At 46.4% G+C, this 12,243-nt stretch overlaps 1 protein-coding gene across 1 annotated transcript; it reads left to right on the forward strand.

Annotated features, from left to right (window-relative positions):
* Positions 1–1,568: 1,568 nt before the first annotated feature.
* GABPB2 (GA binding protein transcription factor, beta subunit 2) lies at positions 1,569–11,311 on the forward strand. The gene is made up of 8 exons (XM_009705265.1): positions 1,569–1,676; positions 2,744–2,911; positions 3,066–3,260; positions 3,648–3,798; positions 6,893–7,006; positions 8,391–8,576; positions 10,085–10,218; positions 11,024–11,311. Exons 1-8 carry the CDS (start codon positions 1,569–1,571, stop codon positions 11,309–11,311), a joined length of 1,344 nt encoding a protein of 447 aa, XP_009703567.1.
* The last annotated feature ends 932 nt before the right edge of the window (positions 11,312–12,243 follow it).

Genomic DNA, 12,243 nt, shown 5'->3' on the forward strand with positions numbered 1-12,243 from the left:
AGGAATACAAGGCCTCCAAGTAATTAATAAGTGACAAAGATTCAGCTTAATGTAAGGAGAGAAACTGATGTTTTTTGTTAATGATCCAGCTTCTCCTTTCTTTTCCAAACACACCCAGAGCGGTAAACTGCAGTCACGCAAATGCGTAAGCTGGTGGTTAGCTCTGTGAACGCAGAGGTTGGTGGAACTACTCATGCCCGGAAGACGTGCAAGTGTTTTCAACGTGGGCGACAAGAAGGAACGTTTAGAAAAATATTCTCTGTCCCACAAGAAGTGAGAAAGGGGGGAAAAAAAAAACCAAAACCAAACAACAAACTGGAAGGTCCTAAAGGATAGAGAGGTTGTGGTAGTCAAACACCTGCGTCATAAATGCATCAAAGGTCCTGATTGCAGGGTAAACTCTTGAGTAACTGCTCTGGGGTTTTGACTTCCAAGCCTCGGGTGTTGCATGTAATAACTGCGCCCTCGGAAAAAGCGAGAAGTTCAAATTATAAAGTGAGGTGTGGAGGGAGGCGTTGATACGGGCAGGGTATCCTGGTGAGCTTTAGGGGCGAGGTTTGCTGTTTGGCTTTACTTTAAAGGGCTTGTGCTACTGATAGCTGGTTCTGTTGGTCACTGAGGACAGGGTGGGATGTTTCTCTTGAAAGAACAAGCAATAAGAAAGAAAGAAAGAGAGCTTTCCAGCTATTTCATAGAACTGTAACTGAAGGAAATTGAAGGGAAAAAAAAAAAAGAAATCAGTGGAGGGCCTCAGTGCTGGTGGAATTACACTGGGTGGCACGGTGCCCGTTTGCACAGACATTCTTTTGTAGCCGTGTACTGAGCGCTGTGCATGAGTTAATGGATAGACTTTAAAGTCGGTCTTTGATAAGACTGGCATACCAGCGTAACCCTCTCGTTGAGAAAAATGCTATAGTTCTATTGCCATGATTATGCTATGTTTTATGTAGCTTGGAATAAAGAGAGACACTGTTGTCCAGTACTTTGAGCGCAGCTTTTGGGTTCTGCTCCTTTTATGACCTTGAACAAGTCACCGGGGTTACCAAGGTTTGTTTTATCCTCTACCAGCAGAGAACAGGGATAGTTCCCCCATACTTAGTTGCTAGTGCTGGAGTCGGAGAGAGTGTCTCAAAGATTAAATCATGTTCTTAAAGCGCTTTAAAAATCAAAAGGGTGTTGTGCAAGGAGTGTGAACAGCTTTGCCCTTGCTTTTGTAGGTTCTGCTCTTGGATCCACATGGGCAAGTCTTTGTGTCCGTGCAAGGAGCTGTTGAGGTAAGTGGGCTTTTGCAGGAGCTGTGGTGGCTTGCGGTGTCTGACCCGTTTGCTGAGCCTGTGTGCTGCTTTCTCTTGATGATTCAGGGCACGGAACTGAAAAATATGACAAATATTTATGCCTGTTTATTGATTGCGTTGGGCCTAGTTCTGTATGGGAAGGTGGTGTGTCCAGATGGGCCATAGTTGTACAGCGTTTTGACAGTGTCTCTGCCTCACTGCTTTTTGTCTGTTTGTTTTCTGTTTCTTGCTTTTAAAGCAGCTTTCGGCAAATACTTGTTCCCATGTGTGAAGATGTCCTTGGTGGACCTAGGGAAGAGGTTGCTAGAAGCGGCTCGCAAAGGCGAAGATGACGAAGTGAGAAAGCTGATGGCGAGCGGTGCTCCCTTCACCACTGACTGGGTACGTCGTGGGGCCAGACGTCGGTTTTCTGTGCGAAACGGGTTGTGTGTGCGCTCTTTAGGACTGAACTTAAAAGATATAAATAAAAATTGGAGCAGTAAAACCAGAGCGTGGATTGGCAGAAAATACATCTCTGGATTTCTGTGGTGGAGCAGATTCCAGATAAAGCACTTTGCCTGAGGAAGGTCTTGATTTTCAAAGACGAATTAATGTTTGTGTAAAGGTTGATCTCTGCCTAATGCGCGAGAGCGCAGTGACAAGCACCGTGCTGTCCCGGACAGCAGTGTATGTAGGGTTTGATGCTTTAAGAAGTGCGGTTCCCAACAGCTGAGATAAATGATGACTCAAGTCAAATTAGAAGAACTGTTAAACCTCTCCGTATTAGCAAGTTCTTTTAAGAATGCTTTATTTAATTGTTTAAGCTTTCCCAGTCAAGAAACTCATCTTTGGGGGTGTTTGTTTGTTTGTTTGTTTCCTTAAAAAACAAACCCCCCAAACAAACCAGCCCATCCTGGGTTGGAAAGGAACTAAAAGCTTTAATGAAACTGAAGAGTCACAGTTGGATAAACAGGGAACCAGATCATAACAGACCATCGGTAGCCATTTTGCATCACCAGCTGTCATCATTTCCTAACTTACCAGTCTGTGAGTTCATAACTTTGCGAGACGAAGGAATTAACTGTACCGAGAGCAGAGTCCAGTGATACTGTAATGCTGTCCCTTTCTCAACAGCGGTGAAATTCTCTGTCATGATAGTGAAATTCTGCTGTGGTTTGAAAAGGAGACAGTATGATGCTCAGGGACAAATGAGTGGCACGGTGGAGAAAGTAAAGCATGTTTCATCTTCAAGTTATCTGATAACATAAAGATCCCTAAAAAGTTTAACGTTTATCAGGACAATTATTGGATGTGCAGCCCCCTGTTTCTGAGTGGAGAGAAAAAAGATTAACTTAATTTCTTCCAGAAGCTTTGTCATTTTTAATTACTGCCAGACATACATGTGGTGATTACTGTGGCCGTCCTCTCTTGCTGTGAGCTGACAGTAACTCTTCTAAATTGACACGCAGCTCGGGACGTCGCCTCTTCACCTCGCTGCCCAGTACGGCCACTATTCGACAGCAGAAGTGCTGCTTCGAGCCGGTGTTAGCAGAGATGCCCGAACAAAAGTGGATCGGACGCCACTACACATGGCTGCGGCTGACGGACACACTCATATTGTAGAACTGCTAATTAGGGTAAATATGGTAAATTTAGGTATCACTTTAAGGCTGGTCTAAATCACCCTTGGAGTTAAGTGTTGATGCCGCCGTTTAAACGCTAGCGCAGGCACCGCCTATTCAAACGTCAAGAGGAGAGAGCGCGCGGACAAGTAACGCTTCTTTCTTTCAGAACGGGGCTGATGTGAACGCCAAGGACATGCTGAAAATGACCGCTTTGCACTGGGCGACAGAGCACAACCACCGAGACGTCGTAGAGCTGCTCATCAGATACGGAGCCGATGTCCATGCTTTCAGCAAGTTTGATAAATCGGCTTTTGATATCGCTTTGGACAAGAACAATCCAGAGACTCTGGTAATGCTGCAGGTAGGTTGAGGAGGGAGAAACTTCTTGGTAATTCTCCGACCCACAACTGTACCTGCGCTGGAGTGAGAGGGATCCTCTTGTGTCCGATGGGATCGTTTTCTGTTTGTGGAGCGAAGTAGAACTGTGGAGGTGGATGAGGTTTGGTTTATTTCTAGATCAACTGATGTGGATCTGCTAGGACTCCGTGGGCGATGGGCTTTTATTACCACGCACCCTGTGCGGTCGTAGCGTAAGCTACCAAGTTGAGGTGGCATTTTTGTCACAGCTTTCGCACTGGTGTTTCTGACCTGCTGCAGGGAGAAATAATCTTCCTCGAAAATGTTTCAAGGATGCTGAATAGCCCAGGAAGCGTGACGAATGTATGCCTGACCCTGCTCTCTTTCCTAGGAAGCAATGCAGAACCAGGTAAACGCTCATCCAGAGAGAGCGAATCCCGTCGCCAACACTGTGACTCTCACCCCACCGTTTATTCTTACGCCGGGGGAAGTTCTCAATCTCACTGGTCTCATCTCTTCAGCGAACACCAAAACAACCTCAGGTAAGGTTTTCTGTGACCTTGAGTGGGAAAGTCTTGGAAAGAGTTCCTCAAACTGCTTACCAGTAGAGGGCAGACGGTCGTTTAGTAGAGCAAAGGTGGTGAAATGTAGGCAAACACACCCAACTACGGCTTCCTGCCCCAGAATATTTTTGCTGTGGAAGATAACAAAGCAGATTTCTAGAGCTGAAGTAAATAAAGGTGGTTCCACTGTCAGCGTCAAAGCTCTGCTGAGCTCAGCTGCGGGTCTGCGCCAGGTCTGTTACAGGCAACAGCGCTTGAGAAAATGGATTTGGCCGATTGCAACAGAAGAATAATGAGAATTATTGCCTGTGCCAAACCCTGAGTGCTGCAGAGTGGTTGGGGAACAGTTTGCTTTGTTCTTTACTGGCTACAAGAGTTGAGTGAATGTTCTGCTATGTATAAATGTTGAGTGAGGAAGTTGCAGAATAAGCAGATCTATTGGGTATGTAGATTACTCCTTATTTCTTCTGTCCCACATGTTCGATGGAAAGAATTAGGTTCCTCATTGTTCTGTGAGCCTTATTTTGGTGGGGAATACACTTTTCACTTAAGGCCGAGCGTGAAATCTTTCTGTGTAACTCCAATTTTCATAATAACTCTTAAAGTGAATTTTCTGTATTTGGGGAAATCCAAACCATTGTTTCTTTTCAGTCTCAAGGAGGCTACTAAATACAAGTTTTGTGAAGCTATTTGGCCTCATCCCGCAAACACTTCTGCATGTGAGTAATTCTTCGGTTAGTGGGACTGTTCACATGCGTGAATGTTTGCTTATTAGCTAGAGAGTGCTTTTAAAATCCCAGATACTGATGTTCTGCAGTCCCACCCAGACCGCTCTGCCTGCGCCTGGCTGCAGCGACTTCAGCAGCGCTCCAGACTTGCTCTTTCAGGGCTGCTCGCAGCTTTGAGGCACCGACAAACCCTGATTTAGAAGGGGAAAAATGACCCAAAGTGTTTCCTCTTCCGCCTGTGAAGAAAACGCAGTGTGACTGGCACACAACATCTTCAGTCGAGGATGTTCCACAAACTCAAAGGGGCGTAAAACTTGGGATTTTTGTACTCCAGATGACGCTGTTGCCATGGTCAGCGTCACCCTCTCTGCAGACGGATCCGGCACTGCCTGGAAGCCAGGTAGGAGTCACAGAGGCCAGCGCCCTGCTGCAAGGCCGTTGCTGATGTCCAGCTTAAAGACCTTCACAGCCTGTTTAGACCTTCTCCTGGTGCGACTGCAGCCCTTTAGTTGAAATCGTTCTTCTTTTTCCATCGCCTCCGTCCCTTTGATGTGGAAATCAATCCTGTCCCCTCTCTGCCTTTGTTTCGCTGGGCTAAGCGAGCCAGTCACCCTGAGCCCCTTGAATCCATCCCCGGTGGGTGGGCGAGCGGCCGCAGGCAGCGCTCCAGATGAGCTCTTGGCACTGGCCTTGTAAATCCCCATCTCCCGCTGCACCTCTCCTCGTGTAGCCTGCGATGTAATCGCCTTTCTCAGTGCCACAACACGGCGGCGGCTTATTGTCCACGTGTGACTGGACTAAAATACCCTGGGTTTTTCCCCCCACAACACTTCAAGCATCAGTAATAGCCGGTCTAGCTTGAAAATAGCCAGTGTCTCCTGCTCGAGGCCACGTCCAGAGGGGTTTTTTCTCATTTCCCACAAGAGGGCATCAGCGGCTGCGCCTTCATTATAACAAAAATCTCTTCCTTAGCACTTACGCCTAATAATTTTTCTTACTTCTCTTAATTTCCCTATGTCTTGCGTTATTGAAAAAGTTTTAAAATGGGAACAAGTATCTTCAGCTGGTCTGAAGAAATCTGGTTATAAGCTGCTGAAAACAGTCACTAGGACTGTGGTATTTTCATGTGCCCATGCCACGGCCTTTAGAAGGTATCGTTCTTTGAAAATAAGTCCCTCGATAACCTTTGTGAAATCAGGAGCCAATGAGAAAGACAGAAAATAGGTCGCAAGGGTTAAGGCAGGGGAACTTTAGATGAACTTCCCTTTGTGTGCTTATAATCTCTTTATCTACGCTGGCCATGAGGTGCAGGATCTCTTTTTTTTTTTTTTTTTTCTTTTTCTTTTTTTTTAATAAAGAGGAGTTGTGGGTTTTATGCACTGAGTTTGCGCCTGTGTAGTTAATTTCCTGTTCCATTCTTATTAAGTTTGCCTTTGAATAGGAATGACTATGGTCAATTGGAGGAAGAAACATTGTTTTTTGGAACCAAGAAGACTGTTTATCTTGTTCAAATCAATACCCCATTGCAGTAACCGTGGTCTTTCCGTTACCGAACCTGAGAGGGGAGGAAGAACAGACCTGCGTGCCCAGTACATCAAAATGAAGTGATTTACGTAGCCCATTTCTGCGTTGGGGCAAAAGGCTCTGCTAACTGACTTGTGCTAAAACATTTGGTCTGTGAAGTAATGCCAAAGACTGCACTTGGAGACTTTCCCAATTGAGGAAGAACTTGGGTGCTGTGATTTACTCGTAATAGCCAACGAGTTTAATATATTCTTTAGGTTTTGCAATTTGGAAAGTCACAGTACGATGCAAAGCCAAGTAATTACGTAGGTAGCAACCGCTTTGCACAACGTTACAGCAGTCAGACTCCAGCACGTCTGCGAGTGTCATCAGGCAGCGCGGCTGCATCTTGAGAAGCCGTCCGTGTCTCCAGATCGAAGCTCGGCGTGCCAAGTAGCCCAGCAGACAGCCTGCCTTTCTGTAGTTCTTACAATAAAGCTGGAGCCAGTCGGTTCACATTTGCTGTTCTTTTTGTTACGTGCTTCCAAAATAGCTTAATTTTTGCTTTACGTTCAAGTACAAGTATCGTAAAATATTCAGAGTGGGTACAGTCTGTCCTAAGGTAATAGCAAAGCCCTTTTTACAGCTGGTGGTAGGAGAGGCACCTCTCATGAAAAATGGTGTGTACCACCTCCCTTTCCCCGTTGGCCAGTGGGAGCCTAGAAAATACATCATAGCGGGTGTCTTGATGTCTGGATGACAAAATTGTTGCAATCTGACTGCTTTATTCGCTGTTTAGGTACAGCAGGTCTTGACAGTTTGCTCTCGTCTTTCCCAAGCAGGTGACTCGCAGGTCTCTGCGGTGCAGTTTTCCAGTTCAACGACCTCCGTGCTTGCCACGCTTGCGGCCCTCGCTGAAGTATCGGCACCGCTTTCCGACTCCGACAGAGATACAGGTGAGGGAAACGGGTCAGATGCCAGTCCCAATTTGTGTAGTTCTAGTGAGTATCTTAAGAGGAAACTGGAGCAAATTTAAGGTGTGGAAGTGAATTTGCCTTTTTTCAGGGTAAGGAAGAGACGACGGTAAATATTTGTGAAGCAGCAGGTTAATTTTGTTTGTTTGTTTGTTTATTTAATCCCAGTTCAAACTTAATTAAAAAACCAGCAACTGTTACTAATAGAGGTAACTTAATTTTTATTAACCAGCATGTCACCCTGACGTCACAGTACGTTGTTCTTGACGTGTTTTAACAGTTATATAAAAAAGAAAAAAACAACCAAACAAAGAAGAAGACCAATGCTCCAGAATATGGGTTTACTTTCATATATAAATGCAGATAGATACTTGTTTAGGAAGGAAATTGTCTGGAATGTTCTCTGTTCCCAGTTTGCTGTAAAATGTTGGTAGTCAACAAATGTTTTGAGTCTCTTGGGGTTCTGGTAACTCTTTCTTACGGAAAGGTTTAGGCATTTTTTTGTGTTTGGGTTTTTTTTTGTTATGATCTTTTATGGTATGTTTGTAGAGTGTAATGTTTGACCTTTAATTAACTTCAGATTTAGGAATTTGGTAAACTTAAAGTTTATATAATCCTTTCACCTTGGAATTTTGTTAGTTTCCCCAAAGCCTAGCGTTTTTTATGGAGTCTAGAGATGAGCCATTTGACTTCTTGAAGCTGCTGGTGCCACACGGCTGATTTCTTGACCTGCGGTGCTCGAGTGTTTTCCTCTTTGGCACCCAGAGCGCACGTAGCGGGTCACATCCCCTCTGTTTCCTGCGCTTGCAGCGTATGCTGGGAGCAGGATGCAGCCAAGGGTTTGCAGTCCTGATTATTTGTGCGAGCCATTAAGTCACACACAAAGTGTCCCAGGGAGTTGAACGGGTCTGCGATCACCCGGCCAAACTAAATCACCTCCTCATGGTTGCTTTGGCCGAGCTCATGCAGACGGAGCTTTTGAGGCAGGAGGAGTTTTTTGCGTGTGGTTTGTCTTCGTTAGAGCTGGGGGAAGGGTCATGGAAGGAAACGTTGCAGAGCCAGGTCTGCTTAGCAGCTGCCTCCAGCTCCAGGCTTTTTAATTTAATTAATATGATTGTGTGCTAGCACTTATTAATTTACATAAAAAATGCTGGTTTTACTCTAGAAGACTTGTTTTGCTAAGGTGTAGTGGATTTTATTTTCTTTCCCCTACTACGACTTACTGTATTTCCAGTTTATTTCTCATAAGCAGGCATCCCAGGAGACTCAAGCTGCTCGCTTGAGCTTTTTCACTAGACTTGGGTTTCTATTCAAGGAAGAGAGAAGGAAACGCTGACTTTTTTTGGCGCTTACTTTATTTCTCAAGGTAAGACGGAGGAAATAGTGGAAGCAGATTCTGTCGATTCCGCCATACAACAAGCGGTTGGCAGCGGAGGGCAGCGCGTCATCGCCATTGTAACGGACGGAGTTCCCCTGGGCAGCCTGCAAACGGCCGTCCCCACCAGCGGCCTCAGCCAGCCCTTCATCCTAGCCATGCAAGATGGACAGCAAGGTAAGGAGGAGCTGAGCTCGGAAGGCAGCGCTGAGGATTAACTTCAAAAAGAAAAAAAAATAAAATAACTGCTGCCTCTGAATCCCGTCGAGTCCCGCAAGGCAGGCGGCTGGTGTGATCTGGCTTGTCGGCGCTGCGGTGTAACAGATCCCTGCCTGACTGCTGGGCTCCAGGAGGAGTTAAAATGTCTGTGTGACTTACGTCAGCGGTGAAGCTTGCCAGCGACTTGTTTGTAGCTTAATAAGCGTTCACGCTGCTACGCTTTAATATTTTGGTCTTTGTGTTAAAACCAAACACCTTTAGTAGGACGTTGCGGGAGGAGGAATGCCAAGTTAGCCGTTCGTTGTCTCTTTGGAAGCCAGGCAAAAACAATTCCTTTATCTTGTGGCAGACTTCCCCATCTGGGGGAAAATCACTTGGCCGATGAAACTGCAACCTGTTAACCTTTAGCAAGCGCTACGTCGTTCTTGTAAAACTTAGTATTAGGCCATTAATACCAGCTTAAATACACCTTTTCCTCCCGTAACTCTAGTTATATTGCCTAGGGCAGTATCATCGATCAGTCTTACACGGCAAACATAAATCATGTTCAGTAAAGCAGGGCAGTGCTGCCGAGTGCTCGTACAGGGAATTTTTTCTTCCCTCAAGGGATGTAATTCATCAGCCTTGCCTACTACCAACCATTCTTTTCGCGTGTCCTAGGGATACTCGATTATTTGGATTAACGTTGGTGCAGAAAAAGAGGATTAGGAAGCAGAGCAGCTCTCCTGTAACATGCATAGAGTGCTACAATGTGAGGCGGGTTACATCAGTTCTGTCTGTTTACGGACTTCATGAGTGAAAAACAATTTTCTAAAGCTGTTAATTATTCAGAATTATTTGCCAAATTACTACGAATAATTCCTGGCTTGTAACCCATTCTTACCCTCAGGAAGACAAAGGGAGAACTGTTTAGGGAGCGCTACCTTCCGTAGCTCACGTGGTGCCTTTCTCCCCTTTAGTTGGACAAATTCTTGCTCCTGGCTTCCCAAAGTGAAAGCTCATGTTTGCAGATTTAAAATGTGTTTGTTCTCTGGAGTATTTGCAGCTCTTGCATGTGCTTAAAGCTGATTCAGAGCTTAGCCACTGGGACTGCGGCCTGGGAATTTTCGAGAAGAGCTTTCTGTTCCTCGTGCTTAGCCTGTCTCGACCATTAAGTGCATTACTGAGGCATCAGAATGATGGTTTTTACCTCGCGTGTTTTCTAAGATGCAAATCTTTGACTGTGGATTCTGTCAGCCCCGTTGGGGTGAAACACACGGGTATTTCAGGGGCCTGAATAAAGAAAACGGGGAAACCCGGCCCAGCGTTTCTTTCCTCTCCAGGAAGACTTCGGCATTGCTGATCCACAGGTCTCCTCTTTTCCTCCAGAACCACGCTGATGCGCTGACTTCAGAGAAGTCTTTTGGGAAACATCTGTGCAAAAGCATGTCTCGCACTGTATAATTTGTCACCTTTTAATTTTTCAGTTTTAACTGTACCTGCTGGTCAGGTTGCAGAAGAGACTGTTATTGAAGACAGAGATGACGCAGAAGAGGAGGAAGAGCCCCTGGCCAAGAAGCAAAAAGTGGAACAAAATGTAGATGACTTGAAGGAAGACAAGGTAGATTAGATACTCCTGCTTGTAACTTTGATTGCCGTCGTCTCCTGCGTGTTTCTCTGCTGTGCTGAGGCTATCCGGCTCCCGCTCTGCCAAAGCCATCCCAGAACAGAAACGCCCTGCTCGGCTGAGCCCAGGGATCTCTCTGCTCGGAGGTTCCCTGCTCTTCCTGCACACGCTCCTGCGTGAGCAGTGGACATGCACGCGGTTGAGAGGAGCGGTGCTCAGTCAGGTATAGGTCGGAGGAGCAGAGCCAGCTAAGTCACTTTTGCCTGTGCTGAAGCTGTAGCTCAGGGTTTGTAGATCCATCGTGGTCGATTACGGAGATTATTTAGGATTTCCTGTAGGAGTACTACACGGGGGCTGGGCGTAGGCCTAGTCTCAGCTCTTCGTAGAGCGTCAGGAACGACTCTTCCATCGCTCTCTGCTGGGGAGGAAGAACGTTCTTCTCGATTGCCTCTCAGCTTTCCAGCACTAATTGCTCTTTATTTTTCTCGCATCTTGGTTACACCTGCTTCCAACCTTTGAAATTTGTCGCGGTGAGATCACACGTAACTTCCCAGCCCACCTCCCTGCACGCCGCAGGGACGCCCGCCAGTCCCTTTGTGCCTTCCCGTGTCCCGGTTGCCTCCGGTAACCTGCGATGAGCGAGCCAGTTGAACAGAACTCGACCCAAGCGCGTTTCTAGCACCGCCTTAGAGCACGTTGCTTTTGTAACGCGTAACTGTTGGAGCGCTTGCACGCCCCGTTTCCTTCGTGTCGCGGGTTGGGCCTCCATCGTGGGCTCTCTCGACTTTGTTTTCTGTAGGACAGCGTTGAAAGGGAAGTGCTACAGCAGCAGTTGCAAGAGGCGAACCGGAAGGCTCAGGAATATCGCAGCCAGCTCAGAAAGAAGGAGCAAGAGGCGGAGGAGTACCGGCTGAAGCTGGTAGCCATGGCGAGGCAGCAGCCCAACGGAGCCGAGGTGACGGTGCTCGAAGAGGTCGCCGAGGTTGACCAGCTTGTGGTAACTTCAGAAGACATCAAGGAATCCGTGCTGTCCATGCTGGAAACGGATCAGCCAACTGATGCCGCTGTGGAAACTGTAACCTCCTAATCCTTGGTTTTGTAAAGGAAAATAACTTTTTTTTTCTTTTTTTTCTCTTTTTTTTGTTAAATAAGGTGCTGTTGGCCAGCGGTGTTGAGAGCAGAGGGCTGTTGTCCAAGCCACCCCGTCGCCGGGGGTAGAAGCTTCTCCAGCCGTTCGCAACATAACTCTGCTTTCAGCGCGGTGCCAAAAGGTGCTTTTAAAGCTTGACCTTAAGAGATTGGAAGCTTTTTAACAAAATTTTAGCCAGCGAGTGACCCGACAGCTTATTTTGGGATCTCAATACCTGCATTGTTGGGGAGTGGAAAGGAAATACCTCGTTGCCAAAGCAGCTGGTGTTAGCGCTCGGCTGCCTGGAAATCACAGCACTGAAAACAGACTTTCTGCCACAGCCTGAGGTGTTCGCTCCCTTCTGCGAAGTCGAGTGACCGGATCTGCACCTTCAGAAAACGTAGTCTCTTGGGGTGTTGCTTTAAAATCCTCAGAGGAGTGGGAGGGATTTCCCTTTTTAGCCTAGAAAGGGAATTACGTGTTCTTTTTCTTCCAAAACCCTGAATCTTTCTGATTGAGGCAACCTTCAATGCAAGAGCAAAGGCCGGGCTTGAAAGTCTGTCGGCCGGAGCATTTCACGCGATCAGGGAATAAGTACTACGCTTCGCCCTCTTTGTTTCAGGAACAATTTGGGGGAGCTCGTCATTACAGCACTTAACTGCCCAAAGGGATCACAAAAAATTCCTCCTCAATTTTATCATATCTCGTCAAATGTTCTATTTGACGCTTTTGGGCTGAACAGGAGCGTTAACTGATTATATATGCAAAACTCCACAGACGGCGGTTGCTGCAAGACAGCTTGGGAGTCAAGTTGTCTCTGGAGATACGTATGTCGCTTTTTTTTTTTACTAAACATTTTTTAAAGATACTAAAACCTTTTTTTAACAAGC

The sequence above is a fragment of the Cariama cristata genome, unplaced genomic scaffold (genome assembly GCF_000690535.1).
Source record: "Cariama cristata isolate BGI_N322 unplaced genomic scaffold, ASM69053v1 scaffold21608, whole genome shotgun sequence".
Classification (NCBI taxonomy): Eukaryota; Metazoa; Chordata; class Aves; order Cariamiformes; family Cariamidae; genus Cariama; species Cariama cristata.

Bases quoted from the DNA above. Each gene is read 5' to 3' on its own strand.
- GABPB2 (XM_009705265.1), top strand. From the start codon at position 1,569: ATGTCCTTGGTGGACCTAGGGAAGAGGTTGCTAGAAGCGGCTCGCAAA. The intron at 3,261-3,647 runs GTAGGTTGAGGA...TCTCTTTCCTAG, and splicing joins AGACTCTGGTAATGCTGCAG to GAAGCAATGCAGAACCAGGT. The intron at 7,007-8,390 runs GTGAGGGAAACG...TTATTTCTCAAG, and splicing joins CGACTCCGACAGAGATACAG to GTAAGACGGAGGAAATAGTG.